This window comes from Schistocerca serialis, chromosome 2 (assembly GCF_023864345.2).
Source record: "Schistocerca serialis cubense isolate TAMUIC-IGC-003099 chromosome 2, iqSchSeri2.2, whole genome shotgun sequence".
NCBI lineage: Eukaryota > Metazoa > Arthropoda > Insecta > Orthoptera > Acrididae > Schistocerca > Schistocerca serialis.
The window spans coordinates 461,904,137-461,928,301 of record NC_064639.1 but is presented as its reverse complement, the minus strand read 5'-3'; the positions used below and the strand labels follow the sequence as shown (position 1 = coordinate 461,928,301).

General features: G+C 40.1%; 1 protein-coding gene across 3 annotated transcripts in view; it reads left to right on the top strand.

Moving 5' to 3' along the window:
* Window positions 1-24,165, top strand: part of LOC126457364 (major facilitator superfamily domain-containing protein 1-like) — a 123,467-nt gene that overhangs the window by 52,035 nt on the left and 47,267 nt on the right. For all 3 annotated transcript variants that reach the window (XM_050093604.1, XM_050093605.1, XM_050093606.1), the window contains exons 5-6: window positions 439-644; window positions 6,468-6,678. In XM_050093604.1, the coding sequence (XP_049949561.1) occupies window positions 439-644; window positions 6,468-6,678 (417 nt within the window). The remainder of the gene's footprint in view (window positions 1-438; window positions 645-6,467; window positions 6,679-24,165) is intronic.

Genomic DNA, 24,165 nt, shown 5'->3' with positions numbered 1-24,165 from the left:
AGCAAAATCAGGGAATGAGAAAGGTTAAGGTACCAATGTTGAAATCAGCAAAATTTACCTGTGAAAATACTCATGAGAGGAATAAATACAGAGATACTGAAAAAAAGGTAAAGTGACAGGCAAAGTACCAAATTAAAGTGAATATATGATGGGGTACAACTATTGAGACACAATGTTGTATTAGTATTTCTGTAGCTTTTTAAGTTTAGGCTCTTGCATTCCATTGTTTGCTACTACTTCCCCTGTGAGGTTTCTTACATTAACCATGAAGCAGCCTGTGGTACCGCAAGGTTGAGTTTAGAGTTTATCTCTTAACAATCAAAAACGTTTGCCAAATATTGATGTCTTATCAGCTTGCACATTCACCTTCTTTTTAAAATTATTGACTGATTAGGATTTAAGAAACTACATTTATGTATAATTCAATATCTGTTTTAGGATTGGAGGTGAATCTTTGGCTGTAGCACAAAACAACTATGCCGTCTTGTGGTTTAAAGGAAAAGAACTTAATATGGTTTTTGGACTACAGATGAGTTTTGCTAGAGTTGGTTCTACAGTTAATTTTAATGTGATGGAGCCATTGTATTCCTGGGTTAATCAGTACTACAAAGGCTATATGTGTATTGGTGTTGTACTCTTCATTGGTGAGAATTTGTATTACATTTCTTTTTTCATATTTGTGATTTTTCGTGATTTATTTCATTTTAGTTTGTTAAAATATAGTAGTTTTACGTATTTGGTGTTTCAAAATATTCTCTCTTATTTCAGTTTTCTCACTGACTTACCTGTACAGCTGTGTCACAGTTTAAAAAAAAACCTGGTGTTGTACTTTGTCTCTTTGATGTTCAATCATAGTAGAGAGAGGATAACTAAGGAGTCTGAGAGTGATTGTACAGTGGTAGAATGCAGGATCAGTTTTTGAAAGGAATAGATTTTATTTTTTGACTGATATCCAGATTTGTTATTCCTTTCGCCTTCTCCAAAAATGGATGGACTGATTTCCAGTCAATTTGCAGCTGTGTCTGTTAGGAGGAAAACTTGTGTTTTGTCCTTAGTGGCCTTTTTGCTATCACTACCTTGAGTCAACCAAAGAAAAGAGTGAAAAGAGTAGACTAAGATATAGGTAGTTGCGTTTGTAGCTATCATGAAACACAGACCAGAGAAGCAAATTAGTAAGCCTTTGTGAACACTGCTTGGTAAACTTGGTTAGTTGATGCATTTATTATGTATTTATCGGAACATTAGCGTGACATACACAAGAATGTTGAATTTAGCTGCCAGCAGAACTTATAGAGGATAATGACAGGCTGCAGTAGTTTGGATATACCTATTGACACATAGAATGAATTGTACATAAATAGATAAGAAAATAAAATCCTTGAAACACCACAAAATATACTGAACACATTAACAGAAGCGTAGTCAAAGATTAGCTCACAAATCTGCAGAGTGAAGTCAGAGAACACTGAGGAAAAGATTGTTATTCCAACAGGCAAAGAGGTGCACTTATATTAGGTTTATAGTGACAGTTGTGTGGGGCTATGCAAAGCATAGTTTGGATACACCAACTCTGTCCCCATCTTAATTCATTTATTTAATCTGGTTATAATGCAGAATTAATGAAACCTTTGAACATTTACTGAATTTTCCATCCATATTTGGCAGAACCTGATAATAATATTAAAGAATCTCTTGGTAGTCTTAAAGCCTGGTGCCTTGAGAGGGGGATGATGTATGGAGAGTAAGCTTTGTCACCAAAATGTAGTGTTAGAAATGACACAAATCATATGCAGAAGTAACAAAAACTAAGATGTTTCATATAAACTTGATAAAGTAATATTTTGTACATATTACTTTGTCATAAATATCCTGTTTCACTGGTATATGAGTAGAGTTCCAGTTTTACTTTGCGTACTGTTACAGATTCCTGTTGACACATTCATTCTGCACTCACCCATACTATTTTGCCCAAACTATGCAGTTGTTAGTGTGATATATCAAGTGTGTGTTGTACATTATCTTTTGCCTCTGAATGATATGTCTCTTGGATGATCTCAGCAGAGTATACTTTGTTACAAAACTGTTGGACAGATCAAAATTGTTAGTAAAAGCATTTCCTGTGAACAGCGAAGAACCAGGTTTTAACATGTAATGATAGTGTCCCAGTAGGATTACTTCTTTACTCTTATGCCTTGCTTAACTCATACCTTCTAAACAAAGATTTGTGTATGCACTGTACTGTGGTGTTTTACCTGCTGATGTTTTTGGGAACAATATTACTGTATAATTGTTCAAGAAACGTGGAGGTATGAGTACTAGCCTTGGGAAATATTTCTTGAAATTTGTTTAAACCTACTATTTTGTTGCATCACAATGTGATGTGAACATGTCCAGCACAAAATAATAATAATAATAATAATAATTTACTGCCAACATCCAAACTTTGAGTAACTTCAGACTTTTTCTGTCATGCATCATAGACATATTGTGTGCCATTGCTGTTCCAGAACTTATGCTCTTCTGGGTGTAAAAATAGATGCAATTTAAATAGAAATTTATACATGATGTACAATTAATAAGTATTGATAGAAAATAATTTGCTGTATTTTTTAAACATGTTATATATATATATATATATATATAATAGGGAAACATTCCACACGGGAAAAATATATTTAAAAACAAAGATGATGTGACTTACCATACGAAAGCGCTGGCAGGTCGATTGTTTGTTTTTCTATCGACCTGCCAGCGCTTTCGTATGGTAAGTCACATCATCTTTGTTTTATATATATATATATATATATATATATATATATATATATATATATAAAAATAGAGGGAAACATTCCACGTGGGAAAAATTACATATAAAAATAAAGATGAGGTGACTTACCGAACGAAAGCGCTGGCAGGTCGATAGACACACAAACATACACACAAAATTCTAGCTTTCGCAACCAATGGTTGCCTCATCAGGAAAGAGGGAAGGAGAGGGAAAGATGAAAGGATGTGGGTTTTAAGGGAGAGGGTAAGGAGTCATTCCAATCCCGGGAGCGGAAAGACTTACCTTAGGGGGGGAAAAAAGGAAAAAAGGACGGGTATAAACTCGCACACACACACATATCCATCCACACATATACAGACACAAGCAGACGTCTGTATATGTGTGGATGGATATGTGTGTGTGTGCGAGTGTATACCCGTCCTTTTTTCCTTTTTTTCCCCCCTAAGGTAAGTCTTTCCGCTCCCGGGATTGGAATGACTCCTTACCCTCTCCCTTAAAACCCACATCCTTTCGTCTTTCCCTCTCCTTCCCTCTTTCCTGATGAGGCAACAGTTTGTTGCGAAAGCTTGAATTTTGTGTGTATGTTTGTGTTTGTTTGTGTGTCTATCGACCTGCCAGCGCTTTTGTTCGGTAAGTCACCTCATCTTTGTTTTTATATATAATTTTTCCCACGTGGAATGTTTCCTTCCATTATATATATATATATATATGATGTCCCAAAATAATGTATACACTCTTTGAAACTGAATATTTCTTTAATTAAAGGAGATAGAAATACAATACAGTGTTTGTGGTGTACCCTATGGTCCAGCTAAAGATGGTAAATGTTCAAAACGATCTCCTTCCGCTGTGTTACACCATCGACAACAACTTATAATAGACTGACGTGCTAATTGTTCCTAATGGAATAGAATCACAAGTTTGCACAATTTGCTCATTAAGGGCATCCAGTGTTTGTGGTCTTGAGAGTACCCCATAAAAATAGGTCTAGAGGAAATAAATAAGGAGATCGTTGTATCGGTCTGATACAGAATGTGCAATTGAGAAATGCCCTCCCATAAAACAGTCAATAAGACTAGGAGTCATCAGATGCAACATTTTTAGGTAAGAGTCACCTGAGTCAATGTTTCCAAAGAAGTACAGCCTGATTAACCCTCTAGAAGACAGCCCACACTAGTCCCATACTCCTGGTAGACTAACATGCCTTTCCTCGGCTTCTCACTGGCCCAGTACCCATAATTATAATGGTTAATTGCTCTGTTAAGTTTAAAGAAACATCGCTTCATCCGACCAAAGCATTAGATCTTGAAACCTAACTCTTCTTCACATCTCTTAGTGATCCTTTCACAAAATTCACTTCACCTATCAGGATCATCCTCTTTAACAGCATGGAAATGTATTGGACTGTAAACTTAAGTTTCTGAGCCCGGAAAATTATATTAATACTGCTTTTGCAGATTCCACCCTCACTAGAGCATTACCTCACAGGTTTTTCAGAGATTGTGTGTATGCCTGGATCACTGCATCAATACTTTCCTTGTCCGTAGAATGTCTCTTTCTTCCGCAATCCTCTTATCCAGTCCCGTTCTTTCGATGTCAAACTTATCTCGTATTCTTTTAACTGTTACCCTTGTTGGTGGTGTCCCAAATTCAACCCTCACTCACATTCTGTGTTTTCCAGTAAAACTTTAGCACCCATTTCCATTGATCCAATGATAATGTCATGTTTGTTTACAATTCTGAAACAAAAGAAAGTGTTTTTTACATTTTTCACCGCTTTCTGAATTATTACCCACAAAACTGTACTTCTGTCTCCTTCAGTTAAAGAGATATTCAGTTTTAGAGAGTGTATACATTATTTTGGGACACTCCGTATTGGTTAAATATTAGAATTATTGAAATATCTCAATATTGAAACTTTGTGCTTAGATTAAGACTGTTTATCAGATGATAGTTCGAACTCGCACCCTTGGCATTCACAAGCAGTCCTCTGGCAGTCGGATTTATCCAAACACACTTCACAGCATGACTCAAAACAGCTTCAGTTGCAGTGCGCTATGTAATTTTAACCTCTCAGGAAGTTTCACTACACCATGCCCTCCACTCCAAAGTGAAGTCAGTGTCCTTACATCTACTAATTGTTTGATGAACTCTCTATGTAATAAAATACATTATTATTTTACTTCTATGACTTGCCAATAGCAGTTAATATTTTAACTCCATATTTATTTTTCTCTGTGGTAGTAAATACCTATAGAAAGAAGAAATGGATTAGATAAGGTTAGTTTGTGCATGCTGAAATAAGAGGAGGTGGGGGAGGGATTGAGGTTCAACAAGTTCATGTGGCACAGGAAGGTACAAAAAATAATATGTGTAGAAACATAAGACTGAAGGATGAAGGGTGATCAATTTGAAGATCTAGGAAATCAGCAGGAAAAGCGTGGAAACCTGAGATGCAGCAACAACAAGCCGTGCGCTCATGTAACTGTGTGTTGTGCATGAACAAAACCATTGATAGAGTGATTCACAAGACAGAGCATGTCCGATTTGGAAGGTGATGGATAAAACACAGGAAAGAAGATGGAGAAAAGGACAGACACTGAGTAAAGTAATGTGTTGGAGAATAGTAGAGAATAGTAACAAAAGAAAACAGCGTAGGGTTGTGGGATGGAATAAAAGCCATTAGGCAGAATATTGAATGGAAAGTCCAGAATGTAATAGCAACAATAATGTGAAAAGAATAGATTGCTACCCACTATATAGAGAGGAGATGCAGACAGGCACAATGAAAATACTGCTATTTATTTAAGCTTTTGGCCAAAAGATGCACGTGCGCGCGCCCACACACACACACACACACACACACACACACAAACACTCTCTCTCTCTCTCTCTCTCTCTCTCTCTCTCTCTCTCTCTCTCTCTCTCTCTCTCTCTCTCTCTCTACCACTGTCTCTGGACATGTAGTGCTGCCTGTGGAAGCACGCAGGGATGTGATGGTTACAGGCTAGGACTGCTAGGTGCAGTCAGGTGGTTGCATGGGGGTAGAAATAGGGAGGGGGAAAAAGACTAGTGGATGCGTTGGTAGACTAGAAGACCATCTAGTTCTGGAGTGGTAGAAGAGAAGGGTATAGGTAGGTGGAGGACAGGGTCTAGCAAAGTTTGAAGCTGGCGGTATTACAGGAATGTAGGATGTACTGCAGGGAGGACTCTCACGTGCGCAATTTGGAAAAACTGTTGTTGGTAGGAAGGAGCGAGGTAGTGAAGGCTGCGAAGCTGTCATTCAAGTGAAGCACATTGTGTTGGGCAGCATGTTCAGCAACTGGATGGTCCAGCTGTGTAAGCAATTAGTATATGTTGGCAAGAGTTGAAGGAAATCCTTCACACTGGTAGTTTCAGAAGGGGGTAAAGTGAGAGGTGGGGAAACTCATTTTCTCCTTCCAGCCTCCACCTTGTACACTCTACAGTTAATTTTCTGTTTTCAAATGACTGCTATTACCTAGGTTTCAAAAATAACTTTGATCAAAACTACGAATAAGTAAGAGAATCAGTAAGAGAACTTTCTGTCCTTTGTTGAGATCACTTATTTTGCCACTGCATAATTTCTTAGTGTTGTATGTGAGATTATGACGTTTAAAGTTCATTATAAAACATCTTCAATATTTTTGTACATTTTCAGCATCAGTAACTTGCATAATGTCCCTCGTCTCTGCTATTATTCTGGCATACTTGGATAGACGAGCTGAAAGGATCCTAAAGAGAACGATGGTCCAGGATGGAGAAGTGGTGAGAATAACAGATGTCAAAGATTTTCCTGCCATATTCTGGATGATTGCCATTATCTGCATTGCATACTATGTGGCCATATTTCCTTTCATCGCACTTGGAAAGTATGTCCTGCGGTTCCTAGATTTTGTTAAGGTTTTTTTATGTTCCATATTGTTTTATGTCAGTACTGCACTGAGTTTCTTCTTTCATTTTTTTCTACAATTTTGATTTTAAGCCAAGCTTTTTTTTAATTTTATTTTATTTTGCTGATGAGCTGGTGCCAGCTACATATGCAGTTAACTTTAGTTTCGAACAGCGCAAGATGCTACAATGAGCCACCTAGTTGTTGGTAGTGTTAGACTGTCTGAAAATAGATATCCATATTTCATAATAAAGGTTCTCTTATTTTGAAGAAACATTAAACTAGGGAATTGTCTTAGTGCCTAATTGCTTCTGTCATACAATTATATATAATATGACAGTCTTATTGAACTGACAGTTGGGATATTCTCTCGAGGAACCAACTTCACAGATCATAATTTGCTCTGGCATAATATTGAAAAAATTGTACTGAAATGTCTGCCAGATAAGATCACTTGACTTTATGTACATGTTGTATCTGGGTTTCAGTAACTAAGGATGTCTTGACCAGGTTCATACCGTTGTTATGTTAACAGTATCAAGTGCCTGCTATACTTTTTCTTTCACATTGCTCATTAAATTAATAAGTCTTGTAATAATGTATGCAGAGACACTGGTCTTCCTTTGCTTTGATAATTGATTTGACAAAGCCCGGTTATATGTTCACTGCATGGACTTTAATTGAACTTTACATGTTTAGTATGTTTTTAGGAACTACTACCTTTTTAAAATATGTTTTACTTACTTCCTAACAACAAATGTATGTGTGAAAGTGCTTCTTATACATGCACAGTGATAACTTTCATTTCTTAAGTAAATACACTACTGGCCATTAAAATTGCTACACCAAGAAGAAATGCAGATGATAAACGGATATTCTTTGGACAAATATATTATACTAGAACTGGCATGTGATTACATTTTCACGCAATTTGGGCGCATAGATCCTGAGAAATCAGTACCCAGAACAACCACCTCTGGCTGTAAAAACGGCCTTGATACGCCTGGACATTGAGTCAAACAGAGCTTGGATGGCGTGTACAGGTACAGCTGCCCATGCTGCTTCAACACGATACCACAGTTCATCAAGAGTAGTGACTGGAGTATTGTGATGAGCCAGTTGCTCGACCACCATTGACCAGACGTTTTCAATTGGTGAGAGATCTGGAGAATGTGCTGGCTAGGGCAGCAGTCGAACATTTTCTGTATCCAGAAAGGCTCGTACAGGACCTACCACATGCGGTCGTGCATTATCCTGCTGAAATGTAGGGTTTCGCAGGGATCGAATGAAGGGTAGAGCCACGGGTCGTAAGGCATCTGAAATGTAACGACCACTGTTCAAAGTGCCGTCAATGCTAAAAAGAGGTGACCGAGACGTGTAACCAATGGCACCCCATACGATCACGCCGGGTGATACGCCAGTATGGCGATGATGAATACACGCTTCCTATGTGCGTTCACCGCGATGTCGCCAAATACGGATGCGACCATCATGATGCTGTAAACAGAACCTGGATTCATCCGAAAAAATGACGTTTTGCCATTCGTGCACCTAGGTTTGTCGTTGAGTGCACCATCGCAGGTGCTCCTGTCTGTGATGCAGCGTCAAGGGTAACCACAGCAATGGTCTCCGAGCTGATAGTCCATGCTGCTGCAAACGTCGTCGAACTGTTCATGCAGATGGTTGTTGTCTTGCAAAGGTCCCCATCTGTTGACTCAGGGATCGAGACGTGGCTGCACGATCTGTTACAGCCATGCGGATAAGATGGCTGTCATTTCGACTGATAGTGATACGAGGCCGTTGGGATCCAGTATTACCCTCCTGAACGCACCGATTCCATATTCTGCTAACAGTCATTGGATCTCTACCAACGCCAGCAGCAATATCGCGATACGATAAACCGGAATCGCAATAGGCTACAATCCGACCTTTATCAAAGTCGGAAACGTGATGGTACGCATTTCTCCTCCTTACATGAGGCATCACAACAACGTTTCACCAGGCAACGCCAGTCAACTGCTCTTGTGTATGAGAAATCGGTTGGAAACTTTCCTCATGTCAGCACGTTGTAGGTGTCGCCACCGGCGCCAGCCTTGTGTGAATGCTCTGAAAAGCTAATAATTTGCATATCACAGCATCTTCTTCCTGTCGGTTAAATTTTGCGTCTGTAGCACGTCATCTTCATGGTGTAGCAATTTTAATGGCCAGTAGTGTAGTTGACAAATTTTAAGTCAGTATTCCTGCAAAATTAAACTAGCTCTGCATAGTCCATTTCTTGAGCTGTTAAGACAGTATTCCAAATAAAAGGGCTGTTAAAATTCTGTAATATTGTAACATCATGGACAATACAGGGTGTTTCAAAATTCTTATTATGGACCTATGAAGCCTTGTACTCACCTGGCATCTAAATTGTGCAACATTCGATATGGACAGTATCCATATAGCAAGATTAAGAAAGACCAAAAAATGTTGACTGGTGGAAAAAAATTTGTGCAGTCGCAGATTTTTGTACATTGGTAGGGGGAGTGTCATGAACTGCATACTAAACATCCTGAGTGGGGGGGGGGGGGGGGGGGTATTTAAAGGTGTTTTTTTAGGTGTTTCATGATTATCTAGAAAACTGCGGCATCTAGCAAAAATGACGAAGAAATATTGTTTATACAATATGTAAGTGCAATAGAACCATATTTAGGAATACATTGTGTTCTGAGATTGTAATGGGGGAAAGCCGGGAGGGGGGGGGGGGTTGCCAGATTATGGTCTTGCACTTCCCTCTTACGTAGGTCTGCAAAAAGAAGAAAGCAAGCTTGTGAGTCCCCATTCTCTCTACAGCACTGGGTTACATATAGCAACTATGGGGTATGAAACTTCTGGAAGATTAAAACTGTATGCTACATTGAGATTTGAACTTGGGACCTGTGCCTTTCGGGCAGTTGTAGCGTTTTTCCAGGAGAGGTGACTTCCTCCACTATGAGCACTGTCCATGCAGTTTACAGACAGACTATACCCTCCCAACATTTTGTGTTCATTTCTGTTACGGAAGTAGGCAAAATAACTTAACTGATCCTATGTTTATGTAATATAGTTCTTTTCACTTTATTGAGTGAGTGCTGTACTTGTGCTGCTTGATACCTTCCTGATATAATAACTGCTTCATGGGTTCACAGGCATTGTGCCATTATAGTGTTGTACAAGCTGCACAGTATTTCAAGGAGACAGTTGCTCATCATCTTCAGGTGCCTGCTGATGTGTTGCTGCAGAGTCTCACCAATATATTACGCTGACTCACTAGGAAAACGCAGGTGCCAAGGGGTGGGCCTGTAACATCATCGTAGATGAATCATAGAGCATGACGACATCCAATGCTCCCAGCTGGAGAAATGGGCCCCAGTCTTTGCATGTGCAACTCCTTGGACTCTGATTCTCCATCTGTGTTGACTCGGATTCATTCATCTGCAGCTGATGATGCCTTAGTAGGGCCAGTGCTGGTTCCCATGCCTTGTTGAGTTGAAACCCAAAGTTTCTATTAATCAGGTCATTACACATATTTCATCTGCGTCTTTAATGATGGATTCCCAATATGTTCTGGGACCCAGCATTAAAGATGCAGTCAAAATACATATAACGACCTGATTAATAGAGACTCTGAATTTTAACTCGGCAAGGTATGGTACCCAGCATTGATGGTACTGTGGTAACATCAACTGCAGACGAACAAATCCAAGTCAATGCAGATGGAGAATTGGAGTCTGCACACTTAAACTGGATGCCAACACTGCCTGCACGCGAGCTGAGACATGACTTGCAGCCGCGCCATCCCCGCATCGCACATGCGAAGACTGTGGCCTGTTTCTTTGCCAGGGAGCAGTAGATGTCACCTTGTTCCATTATTCATCTGCTATGGCGTTACAGCCCCACCCCTTGGTGCCTACGCTATTTTCTAGCAAGTCAGTGTGTATACTGCCAAGCCACTGCAGCAACAGGTCAGTACGCACCTGAAGATAACAAGCAGCTGTCTGGTTGAAATATTGTGCAGCTTCCACAACATTATCTAACGTGGTGTCTGTGAACCAGTGAAGCAGTACTATACTTATTTGAAATTGCTGAGAGCTTTTATGTAAAATATATTCTTTTTAAACAGTGGTTGAAAAGTGTTTAATTTGTAAGTCTGATGTTGACTGGACCCTATGTAGTGCTGATGGGAACGGGTTGGATTGGTAAGTATGGCATCTTACTGCTGTCTGTTATTGTCACCATATTGTAAAGCCATGTTGTAGTCATTTGGGGTGAATTAATGAATGATCAGGAAGTTATTCAACTTCTCTCACCATTGTGCTACTGGTAAATTGCATAAATCTCTTCCATTCAGAAATTGCTGGCACTTGTTAAGTGGGCTGCACTGAGTGGAACCACTTACCACACATCCACAGTATGTCTTCCAAGGAGGGTGTGAATATATCTGATGGAAAGGGACTGATCATGTTCAGTATTCTGCTGTAATGCATTGCTTGACTGGAGTTGAAATATATCAAGTTCTATAACACCTAGGGGACATAATTCTGTTGCAGAGGGAGACAATTTAAGCCTTTGGGCCTCTTCATGTTTTGGAGAGCTGAGGCTGAGAGGTGATGCATTTGACACCCTTGATCCTCGCACTGACTGGTCAGGAATTTTAGTGCGTTGTTCATTATCATTCCCCTTACCACTGAACAAAGATTTGTGACTACACAATTTTTTCCCCATAATTTTCCTTAGTGGGCTGGACTGATACATTGGTACATTGTATTGTCATAGTCCTTATACAAATTCTCTCATCCACACCTACTGCTGGTTTACCAAAACTGGAAAATCTTAAAAGAAACTGGTTATAATTGGAACTGAGCAGCAAAGATCAGATAAACAACAACAATGATGGTGATAAACAACAACAATGATGGTACAAAATTAACATGTTGTTTTATTATACGGATGAGGAAATATTAATTTACATATAATTTTCAGTTGAATTATAAATAATATGTGCACATTTAGAATTAATATTTCTCATTACAGCACAAGTAGAAATCAGTGGACTGTATTGTATAAACTGTGAAACAAGGTAAAACGTGCTTACTTCATAGTGTGTCTGTCCATTTTCATTGCCTTAATTGCAGTCTGTTTGCTGAATTCCCCTGGATTCCATGACTTGTAATTGGTGGTAACCAAACCACTTTGACTTTTTTATAGTAGTTCTCTTCTGAATTTTGATTTTTAAATTGTGTGTTTTTTCCTCTCTTTTGTTGTGACATTTCATATTATCTGGTCAAGTGCACATAGCATGCTTCTTTTTGCTTCTGTTTTTGTATTCTTGTGATCTCATATCCCAAAGGCATTTGAGGGCCTGGAAATCTCCAGTTATTTTCAGTGTTGTCTCTGTGGCAAGTAGAAACTAAATCAGAATACATACAGACTACAATAAGTCACATAACATTGTCACACGTTTTCCACTTCAATAAGGAAATGAACCTGTAACTTCATTGTGACACTTGTAGAGCATGAGAAATATGTCATGGAACAGTCCTGAAACTTCTTCTGTGAGTCATGCTCCACAACTTTTGTTGCTAGGTGTGTACGAGGCTTAAATGTTGTAGAGGGTACTTGGCAGATAAAGTTTTGATAAGGAACTCTGATACGAAAATATAATGTTTTGATATAAAATAATTGTTCATATTGGATAACTTTCAAATCTCCCGCTTACAATATTGCACAAACTGAGAACAGGGTGCCATCGTCAGTCTCTGTTGTAATTATGACACCACATACTGTTTTTGCCTGACTACAACAATGATGTGAGAAACTGTTACGTTTGCAACTACGAAGACTGAGTGTGGCGCTGCATGGACACACTGCACGCTAGACATTGAAGAGGATGTCCTCTGTTATGTGGAAAAGATAAGTTCTTGAAACATTACCAATGCCTTGAACTCCTGTAGAGAACACAGGTCAACTTCATTTCTCCACTCTGTGTGCATTTTGATGTGGGAGATCTGAAAGTGATCAAATCTTTGAATTTATTTTACATCCAAGTGGTACATTGGTTCCTTATCAAAACTTGATCTACTAAATCCCCTCTACAATCCCAAGAAGCCTGTAATAGGAATTGTGAAACATCCTATGTTTTGAATCTCCGGACATCAGCAGTCCTTTTTTCTCTTTGTGAAAGAACACATTTTCTTTTGGTGTCAAAATTCAGCTCCACCACTCATGTTTTATACACTGTATAATCATGGGTGTCACCACACATCCCAAATACCATGTTATGGTGACAGTTGCCAAATTCAAGAGACTTGTGATTGGTAGGCTGTTGAGAGCATCAAAATTATCAGTGAAACACAGTTCACATTTTTTGTACACTGTTGTTGTTGTTGTTGTTGTGGTCTTCAGCCCTGAGACTGGTTTGATGCAGCTCTCCATGCTACTCTATCCTGTGCAAGCTTCTTCATCTCCCAGTACCTACTGCAACCTACATTCTTCTGAATCTGCTTGGTGTATTCATCTCTTGGTCTCCCTCTGCACTTTTTACCCTCCACGCTGCCCTCCAATACTAAATTGGTGAACCCTTGATGCCTCAGAACATGCCGGCGATCCCTTCTTCTAGTCAAGTTGTGCCACAAACTTCTCTTCTCCCCAATCCTATTCAACAACCATTAGTTATGTGATCTACCCATCTAATCTTCAGCATTCTTCTGTAGCACCACATTTCAAAAGCTTCTATTCTCTTCTTGTATAAACTATTTATCGTCCATGTTTCACTTCCATACATGGCTACACTCCATACAAATACTTCCATAAACGACTTCCTAACACTTAAATCAATACTCGATGTTAACAAATTTCTCTTCTTCAGAAACGCTTCCCTTCCCATTGCCAGTCTACATTTTATATCCTCTCTAATTCGACCATCATCAGTTATTTTGCTCCCCAAATAGCAAAACTCCTTTACTACTTTAAGTGTCTCATTTCCTAATCTAATTCCCTCAACATCACCTGACTTAATTCGACTACATTCCATTATCCTCGTTTTGTTGATGTTCATCTTATACCCTCCCTTCAAGACACTGTCCATTCCGTTCAACTGCTCTTCCCAGTCCTTTGCTGTCTCTGACAGAATTACAATGTTATCGGCGAACCTCAAAGTTTTTATTTCTTCTCCATGGATTTTAATACCTACTCGGAATTTTTCTTTTGTTTCCTTCACTGCTTGCTCAATATACAGATTGAATAACATCGGGGAGAGGCTACAACCCTGCCTCACTCCCTTCCCAACCACTGCTTCCCTTTCATGGCCCTCAACTCTTATAACTGCCATTTGGTTTCTATACAGATTGTAAATAGCCTTTCGCTCCCTATATTTTACCCCTGCCACCTTCAGAATTTGAAAGAGTGTATTCCAGTCAACATTGTCAAAAGCTTTCTCTAAGTCTACAAATGCTAGAAACGTAGGTTTGCCTTTCCTTAATCTAGCTTCTAAGATAAGCCGTAGGGTCAGTATTGCCTCACGTGTTCCAATATTTCTACGGAATCCAAACTGATCTTCCCCAAGGTCGGCTTCTACTAGTTTTTCCATTTGTCTGTAAAGAATTCGCGTTAGTATTTTGCAGCCATGACTTATTAAAGTGATAGTTCGGTAATTTTCACATCTGTCAACACCTGCTTTCTTCGGGATTGGGATTATTATATTCTTCTTGAAGTCTGAGGGTATTTCGCATGTCTCGTACATCTTGCTCACCAGATGGTAGAGTTCTGTCAGGACTGGCTCTCCCAAGCCCGTCAGTAGTTCTAATGGAATGTTGTCTACTTCCAGGGCCTTGTTTCGACTCAGGTCTTTCAGTGCTCTGTCAAACTCTTCACGCAGTATCATATCCCCCATTTCATCTTCATCTACATCCTCTTCCATTTCCATAAATTGTCCTCAAGTGCATCGCCCTTGTATAGACCCTCTATATACTCCTTCCACCTTTCTGCTTTCCCTTCTTTGCTTAGAACTGGGTTTCCATCTGAGCTCTTGACATTAATGCAAGTGGTTCTCTTTTCTCCAAAGGTCTCTTTAATTTTCCTGTAGGCAGTATCTATCTTACCCCTAGTGAGATAAGCCTGTACATCCTTACATTTATCCTCTAGCCATCCCTGTTTAGCCGTTTTGCACTTCCTGTCGATGTAATTTTTGAGACGTTTGTATTCCTTTTTGCCAAATAATGTTGCAAATAGTAGTGGCAAGTGAATATGTACATTCTGATGTTTGGTTTTCTTAGTTTTCTGTACCACATTTTTAACTGATAACAAGATACAATCCAATAGAGTATTCTCACAAATATGTAATTATCGTGAATAATTGTTGATTAGTAGACCCAATATGTTATGCTAGATGTTGTATATCTAATGGCAGGTCTCCTTTTTGTTGATAATCTCCATAATAGAATGAAGGAACTGGATAGTATTGAATTACAAGGTTATTAATATCATTACCTGGTGTGGGTCACAACACACTTACTCAAAAGCTCACGCTCAAATCAGAGGTGACACTGGATTTTAGGTCATCCATTTCTCAATACAAGAGTGGCTGCATGCAGGAGTGCAATGGTGATGGGGTCAGCTGAGATTTTTCACCTCTCTGTGGTTGGAGACAGTACAGAACGACTTAGATGTTAGGCTGAGGTGGCAGATATGGTGGTGGTAAGAAAATGAGACTTTGGTTTAGCTTGCTAGTTTGCTTTTTATTACTTGGTCATGAGTTTGCAATGAATGTGCAGAAGAGCACAGACATTGGTTTATGACTTAAGTTAACATAGATGAACTTTACATGATTCTCAAATCAGTTACAAGAACAAATGACCACCCTGGCCCATCACTTTGTTAAGATTTTCGTAAGCACAGTAACATATGGTACTACAAACCATGAACCATGCTGGGACCAGATTCTGTTGCTCTAATTGAAGCCTTTAAGTTCAAGTACTCGCCTAAATGTAAGTGAAATTCAGCCACAGGTACAGGTAGATACATGTATGATGGAAATCAGTGACCCTAGTCCAGAGGTACAAACAGGCAAGCTTTCTTAGTGTACAGGCTTTATTGAGTGTAATGCTCACGTAATATCTACTAGGTGGTTGGTCATCTGACTGGAATTCTCCTCTGTCTGGAAGGAACTCTCCCCTCGTCTGCAGCTCCCCCCTCGTCTGCAGCTCTCCCCTCGTCTGCAGCTCTCCCCTCGTCTGCAGCTCTCCCCTCGTCTGCAGCTCTCCCCTCGTCTGCAGCTCTCCCCTCGTCTGCAGCTCTTCCCTCGTCTGCAGCTCTTCCCTCGTCTGCAGCTCTCCCCTCGTCTGCAGCCCTTCCCTCGTCTGCAGCTCTCCCCTGTCTGCAGCTCTCTCTAGTCTGTAATCTGCCTTGATCGATGTTTGAGGGCCTCTATTTACGGCATTTGGGGCCATTTGCTTACAGATGGTAAGTGACTCTGTCTCTTTTTACCTCTGGTACACCATTAGCGATTGTGAAGTCTGTGGTTTCTCAATGCAAATGACCTCTTAATGGACTGGTGAAAGTGTCTTGCGCTGTACATCTGTCTATAAGTTACAAGGCTTACTGCTAATATTCATACTTGATGATTTTTTTTTCTTTCTGGAAACTCTTGATGATTCATCCAATACACCTCCCATACCAGGAGAAAATTTGTCCTCAAATCTTATGCATTAATTCTGCACTTTTTTCTTATACAAGTTATATTGGTGTTTTCATACACGGAGATAAATAAATGAGTTTCTCTTTTCTTTTATCAAATAAATATACAAACATGTTTTTTTCAATTAATACAATTACTAGAGTCCTGTAACACACACATGTACAATCAGTTTTCTCACCTTTTCCATCCTTCATCTGCGATCTTGTGTATCTGGTGGCGAAGCACTGTGGTTGGAAATAATTTCACTTAGGGGGTGCACTTCTTGTGAGATTTTCCTATGAGTCATATCACAATTTATATGCACAAGGTCATAATGTTTCCCTTCTTTCCACTTGCTGTGCTGGTTTCTGCATCTTGACTTGTCTAAGAATCACTACTATGGTTATGAGGGTAGTGGTGGTTGCTAATGCATAGATGGAACTGTATGTTTTCCAGTTGGATCTCTCAGTCTGTGCTACTCTTTTGTGTAATCGTAACTTATATTCTAATTCATGCATGCACTGCCCTAGCCCTTTTAGGTCCTGCAAGTGTGTATGCTCTCAGGTGTAGGAAAACGCAGTTCTCGATCTTCGCCATTATTTGCATGTATTTTAGTTTTGGACTGGACCTCCTTCATGGTTATTTTAACATTGGGTGGTATGTGCCAGAGGCCTCACTCAGTCTGTATTGTCAGCTGGATATGTAGTCTAGTCTCTTGCCATATTCCATAAACTTTACTGAGAATGTCAGTTTACTGTCCCTTTCATGATTGTATCTATTGGTTTACAACTATCACATAACAGTGGTAGTCTTTCATCTTTGTGGGCTACATAGACCCATTCATCCGGTTCGGGGGGTGGGGAGTCAAAATTTTATATGCTCACTCATATAGTATCTGCTGTTGGTAGTTGGTCATCCAAGGCTGCTGTTTGGAACTTTCCTTGCTCTGGAACTCTGTCTTGCTTGAGAGCATCTGTGTAAGGCATTTGGGGCTGTTAGCTTACAGATGGTATATGACTGTGTCTCTTTTTACCTCCAATTCGCCATCAGTGAGTGTGAAATCAGCAATTTCTCAATAAGTAGGACCTTCTAGTGGACTGACGAAAGCAGCTTGCACTGTACGCCTTTAAGTTACAATGTTTACTGCTAATATTCATAATTAGATATTTTTCCTTTTTTTATGGCAACTCTTCATGTCTTGGTCATTACAGTAGCAACCTTCTGTAACAAATCAATCATGTGTTTGCACTGCAAATTTTGGTGTTGCTTGGACTTAGGTGACAGGATTTTTGATAAGCAATTCAGCCAGTTGGACCATTGGGAACAGGAGACTTTGATCTGACTGGATGTATAATCCACAATGTGAAGAGAAGAGGATTTGTCAAATTTCATGGAGTATAAGACTTATCAGATGAATCACATTACTTGTAAGTTTATTCTAACAATCTCAGTGGCAAAAGCTAATTGCCCCAAATGAGGCGTCTCCATGAAAGTGACCAAGTCTTGATGCATGACTGCCATCAGCTGCTGGTGCTAATCTTATGGTTCTCTCTCCAACTCACCAGCCAAAGTTCACTTTATAATTTGTCAGCTAATTATACTAAGTTTCTACCTTGAATCCTGACTTAAAGAGTTCTGCACAATTTCCCCTTAGATCTCTGCCATAGCAGTGAAATAAGATCTCGTCTTGATTGGCTGTCTGTGAAGTAATGATACTCTTTTCACTCTTGAAAGCAATATCAAGGGACAGACGTATTCTTTTTACTATAGGATATCAATGAGGTAAGGCTGCTTCTCAGGGCTTTTGTTAGCCACCAATGACATGGAGTCCCCACCATGGGGCCCCTCACTTTCTCTCACCACCTATGCTTTCTTGCCGAAAGTGCTGCCTTCAGCATTAACAGAATTTGTCTATGATTGGTATTCTCTCTAGCCTCCTCCAGCGTACAAACTCTTGAACATACCTGTTGTCAAGGCACCCTCTGTCCAAGCAATGCCATTGACAGGATCGCTCTGTTTGAGACTCTGTTTATACATTCATCACACAGATGGCTGCCCGGAAGACTAGCACCTTGGTGCCATTCCGGACTGATTAGAAAACTTATTGTAACTTCACTTGCCAAGTGTGAACATTTTGTCTTTTCTTCATTTATATTACCTGTCAAAATTACTACTTAAAATTGGTCTTCGTGTGTTTAAAACAATAAAGGTAAATTAACTAAAAATAAAATCAATAGTGTTTTGATGAAACATTATTAATTGTTTAATTCATCCAGTAATTATTGGAGGAAGATTGGTAAAGATTAACATATATGAGACTTAGGAGGCATCCAAAACTAGGTGCATGCCTTAGCCATCACTTTCGCCACTACTGATATAAAAATTGATATGTGATGGATTTTGCTGTCTGAAATTGCTAATTTTTGCAGCAAGCATCTAGAGGGAAGTGAGTGGTGTAGATGAATTCCAGTTTTGAGGTGCTGGTAGCTGTCACACTGCCCATTTCAGTTGTTATAGTTGTGTTTTGTAAATACAAATTCAGTAATGTAAAAACAACTAGAGCTAGTGGTGTTAGTAAATTCAGCAAGAGTTGAATGGGACTTAATTGTGGAGATGCAGGGGAGAGTTTTAAAATGATGAAATAGTGTAGTTTATGCAAAACAATAAATAAGCAGCAAGTATTCTGTAGTCAGTGTTTTGGAGACTCACTGGATCTGATTAAAAGAAGAAATCAAAGCATTTTAAAAGTTGTTTTGGTCAATGTCCTAGGAGGAAAGGTTGATATTTTCATGAAATAATATTGAGGAAGTCCAGAGAGCCAGCATTATGCATCAGATGTGTAAGATAACTGACCTCTAGTGCCCCCCAGTGAATGAACTGATAGGTGCTTCTTTAATTTAATCAAGGTGACATTGTTGCTATATATTTTGATTGGATGGATAAAAAATCTACTCACCAAGCAGTGGCAGAACACACACATAAAAGGAAGTTATAAATGAACAGATTAGCACATAAGGTAGAAAACAGATGACAGATTGAAAAAGACAGGCAACAACAAAGACTGACAAGACGGTTACATAAGAAGGAATGATGGCTACATGGGCTAACATAACAACGAAAACAATCAATTTTTTACAGTATAATGTAATTAAATAGATGAAAAATCTATGCTCTAAGCAGCAGCAGAACACACACATAAAAGGAGGTTATAAATGAACAGATTAAAACCTAAGGTAAAAAAGATGACAGTTTGAACAAGGTGGATGACAACAAAGACTGGCAAAAGGGGTACATAAGAAAATTGATTATTTTTGTTGTTACATTAGCACATGTGGCCATCATTCCTTCTTACGTAACTGTCTTGTCAGTCTTTGTTGTCATCTGTCTTGTTCAAACTGTCATCTGTTGTCTACCTTGTGTGCTAATTCATTCATTTATAACATTCTTTTATGTGTGTGTTCTGCAGCTGCTTGGTGAGTAGATTTTTTATCTATCCAATTTTATTGTCAAAAATTGCTTGTTTTCATTGTCAGTATATAAGTTTCAGTTAATACACATTTCCTGTCACTAAACTCTGTAATGATGATCATCTTGCCAGTAAAAAGATCAGCAATCTACAAAGACTTCAAGGAGTTTCATATGATGATACTGTGCATGCATCTTGGTAAACACATGTTAATGTTGCTGGTATATTCTAGTTTGATGAGATACCTTGTATCCATTTATTTTCTTGTGGTATGTGTGTCCTTGCTTGGATGAATATATTGTCTTAGTATTTGTTTATTTTCCTCTTCTGTGTAGATTTGGTATTGTACTAGAAATTTTGAAGGTGGTAGTCATCCAAAATACATGAAATATTTAAGTTCCATAAATAAATTGTGTTCCAGAGTAAACTGTTTCATATGTTTATAAAGTTATTTGGTCAGCTCTCATTGCAAACAATTAATAAATACTGAATCTACTCTGACATGGTTTCACAATGACCAATCATATATCTACATCTACATCTACATTAATACTCCGCAAGCCACCCAACGGTGTGTGGCGGAGGGCACTTTACGTGCCACTGTCATTACCTCCCCTTCCTGTTCCAGTCGCGTATGGTTCGCGGGAAGAACGACTGTCTGAAAGCCTCCGTGCGCGCTCTAATCTCTCTAATTTTACATTCGTGATCTCCTCGGGAAGTATAAGTAGGGGGAAGCAATATATTCGATACCTCATCCAGAAACGCACCCTCTCGAAACCTGGCGAGCAAGCTACACCGCGATGCAGAGCGCCTCTCTTGCAGAGTCTGCCACTTGAGTTTATTAAACATCTCCGTAACGCTATCACGGTTACCAAATAACCCAGTGACGAAACGCGCCCCTCTTCTTTGGATCTTCTCTATCTCCTCCGTCAACCCGACCTGGTACGGATCCCACACTGATGAGCAATACTCAAGTATAGGTCGAACGAGTGTTTTGTAAGCCACCTCCTTTGTTGATGGACTACATTTTCTAAGCACTCTCCCAATGAATCTCAACCTGGTACCCGCCTTACCAACAATTAATTTTATATGATACGATCATTCCACTTCAAATCGTTCCGTACGCATACTCCCAGATATTTTACAGAAGTAACTGCTACCAGTGTTTGTTCCGCTATCATATAATCATACAATAACGGATCCTTCTTTCTATGTATTCGCAATACATTACATTTGTCTATGTTAAGGGTCAGTTGCCACTCCCTGCACCAAGTGCCTATCCGCTGCAGATCTTCCTGTATTTCGCTACAATTTTCTAATGCAGCAACTTCTCTGTATACTACAGCATCATCCGCGAAAAGCCGCATGGAACTTCCGACACTATCTACTAAGTCATTTATATATATTGTGAAAAGCAATGGTCCCATAACACTCCCCTGTGGCACGCCAGAGGTTACTTTAACGTCTGTAGACGTCTCTCCATTGATAACAACATGCTGTGTTCTGTTTGCTAAAAACTCTTCAATCCAGCCACACAGCTGGTCTGATATTCCGTAGGCTCTTACTTTGTTTATCAGGCGACAGTGCGGAACTGTATCGAACGCCTTCCGGAAGTCAAGAAAAATAGCATCTACCTGGGAGCCTGTATCTAATATTTTCTGGGTCTCATGAACAAATAAGGCGAGTTGGGTCTCACACGATCGCTGTTTCCGGAATCCATGTTGATTCCTACATAGTAGATTCTGGGTTTCCAGAAATGACATGATACGCGAGCAAAAAACATGTTCTAAAATTCTACAAGAGATCGACGTAAGAGATATAGGTCTATAGTTTTGCGCATCTGCTCGACGACCCTTCTTGAAGACTGGGACTATCTGTGCTCTTTTCCAATCATTTGGAACCCTCCGTTCCTCCAGAGACTTGCGGTACACGGCTGTTAGAAGGGGGGCAAGTTCTTTCGCGTACTCTGTGTAGAATCGAATTGGTATCCCGTCAGGTCCAGTGGACTTTCCTCTATTGAGTGATTCCAGTTGCTTTTCTATTCCTTGGACACTTATTTCGATGTCAGCCATTTTTTCGTTTGTGCGAGGATTTAGAGAAGGAACTGCAGTGCGGTCTTCCTCTGTGAAACAGCTTTGGAAAAAGGTGTTTAGTATTTCAGCTTTACGCGTGTCATCCTCTGTTTCAATGCCATCATCATCCCGTAGTGTCTGGATATGCTGTTTCGAGCCACTTACTGATTTAACGTAAGACCAGAACTTCCTAGGATTTTCTGTCAAGTCGGTACATAGAATTTTACTTTCGAATTCAATGAACGCTTCACGCATAGCCCTCCTTACGCTAACTTTGACATCGTTTAGCTTCTGTTTGTCTGAGAGGTTTTGGCTGCGCTTAAACTTGGAGTGGAGCTCTCTTTGCTTTCGCAGTAGTTTCCTAACATTGTTGTTGTACCACGGTGGGTTTTTCCCGTCCCTCACAGTTTTACTCGGCACGTACCTGTCTAAAACGCATTTTACGATTGCCTTGAACTTTTTCCATAAACACTCAACATTGTCAGTGTCGGAACAGAAATTTTCGTTTTGATCTGTTAGGTAGTCTGAAATCTGCCTTCTATTACTCTTGCTAAACAGATAAACCTTCCTCCCTTTTTTTATATTCCTATTAACTTCCATATTCAGGGATGCTGCAACGGCCTTATGATCACTGATTCCCTGTTCTGTACATACAGATTCGAAAAGTTCGGGTCTGTTTGTTATCAGTAGGTCCAATATGTTATCTCCACGAGTCGGTTCTCTGTTTAATTGCTCGAGGTAATTTTCGGATAGTGCACTCAGTATAATGTCACTCGATGCTCTGTCCCTACCACCCGTCCTAAACATCTGAGTGTCCCAGTCTATATCTGGTAAATTGAAATCTCCACCTAAGACTATAACATGCTGAGAAAATTTATGTGAAATGTATTCCAAATTTTCTCTCAGTTGTTCTGCCACTAATGCTGCTGAGTCGGGAGGTCGGTAAAAGGAGCCAATTATTAACCTAGTTCGGTTGTTTAGTGTAACCTCCACCCATAATAATTCACAGGAACTATCCACTTCTACTTCACTACAGGATAAACTACTACTAACAGCGATGGACACTCCACCACCGGTTGCATGCAATCTATCCTTTCTAAACACCGTCTGTACCTTTGTAAAAATTTCGGCAGAATTTATCTCTGGCTTAAGCCAGCTTTCTGTACCTATAACGATTTCAGCTTCGGTGCTTTCTATCAGCACTTGAAGTTCCGGTACTTTACCAACGCAGCTTCGACAGTTGACAATTACAATACCGATTGCTGCTTGGTCCCCGCATGTCCTGACTTTGCCCCGCACCCGTTAAGGCTGTTGCCCTTTCTGTACTTGCCCAAGGCCATCTAACCTAAAAAACCGCCCAGCCCACGCCACACAACCCCTGCTACCCGTGTAGCCGCTTGTTGCGTGTAGTGGACTCCTGACCTATCCAGCGGAACCCGAAACCCCACCACCCTATGGCGCAAGTCGAGGAATCTGCAGCCCACACGGTCACAGAACCGTCTCAGCCTCTGATTCAGACCCTCCACTCGGCTCTGTACCAAAGGTCCGCAGTCAGTCCTGTCGACGATGCTGCAGATGGTGAGCTCTGCTTTCATTCCGCTAGCGAGACTGGCAGTCTTCACCAAATCAGATAGCCGCCGGAAGCCAGAGAGGATTTCCTCCGATCCATAGCGACACACATCATTGGTGCCGACATGAGCGACCACCTGCAGATGGGTGCACCCTGTACCCTTCATGGCATCCGGAAGGACCCTTTCCACATCTGGAATGACTCCCCCCGGTATGCACACGGAGTGCACATTGGTTTTCTTCCCCTCTCTTGCTGCCATTTCCCTAAGGGGCCCCATTACGCGCCTGACGTTGGAGCTCCCAACTACCAGTAAGCCCACCCTCTGCGACTGCCCGGATCTTGCAGACTGAGGGGCAACCTCTGGAACAGGACAAGCAGCCATGTCAGGCCGAAGATCAGTATCAGCCTGAGACAGAGCCTGAAACCGGTTCGTCAGACAAACTGGAGAGGCTTTCCGTTCAGCCCTCCGGAATATTGGCATCTACTTGGAAATACAAGTATTTAAAGGGTAAAATGTATATTTGACACAACAAACAGTCATCAAGCCACAGTCACCAAAACAATGAAATTATTTAAAAGGTTACATAATGAAGCACTGAGTTGTCAGTTTCAAATGTAATCACAAATGTGAAAACTGTATGAGTAATAGCAGTCACACTTCTTTCAAA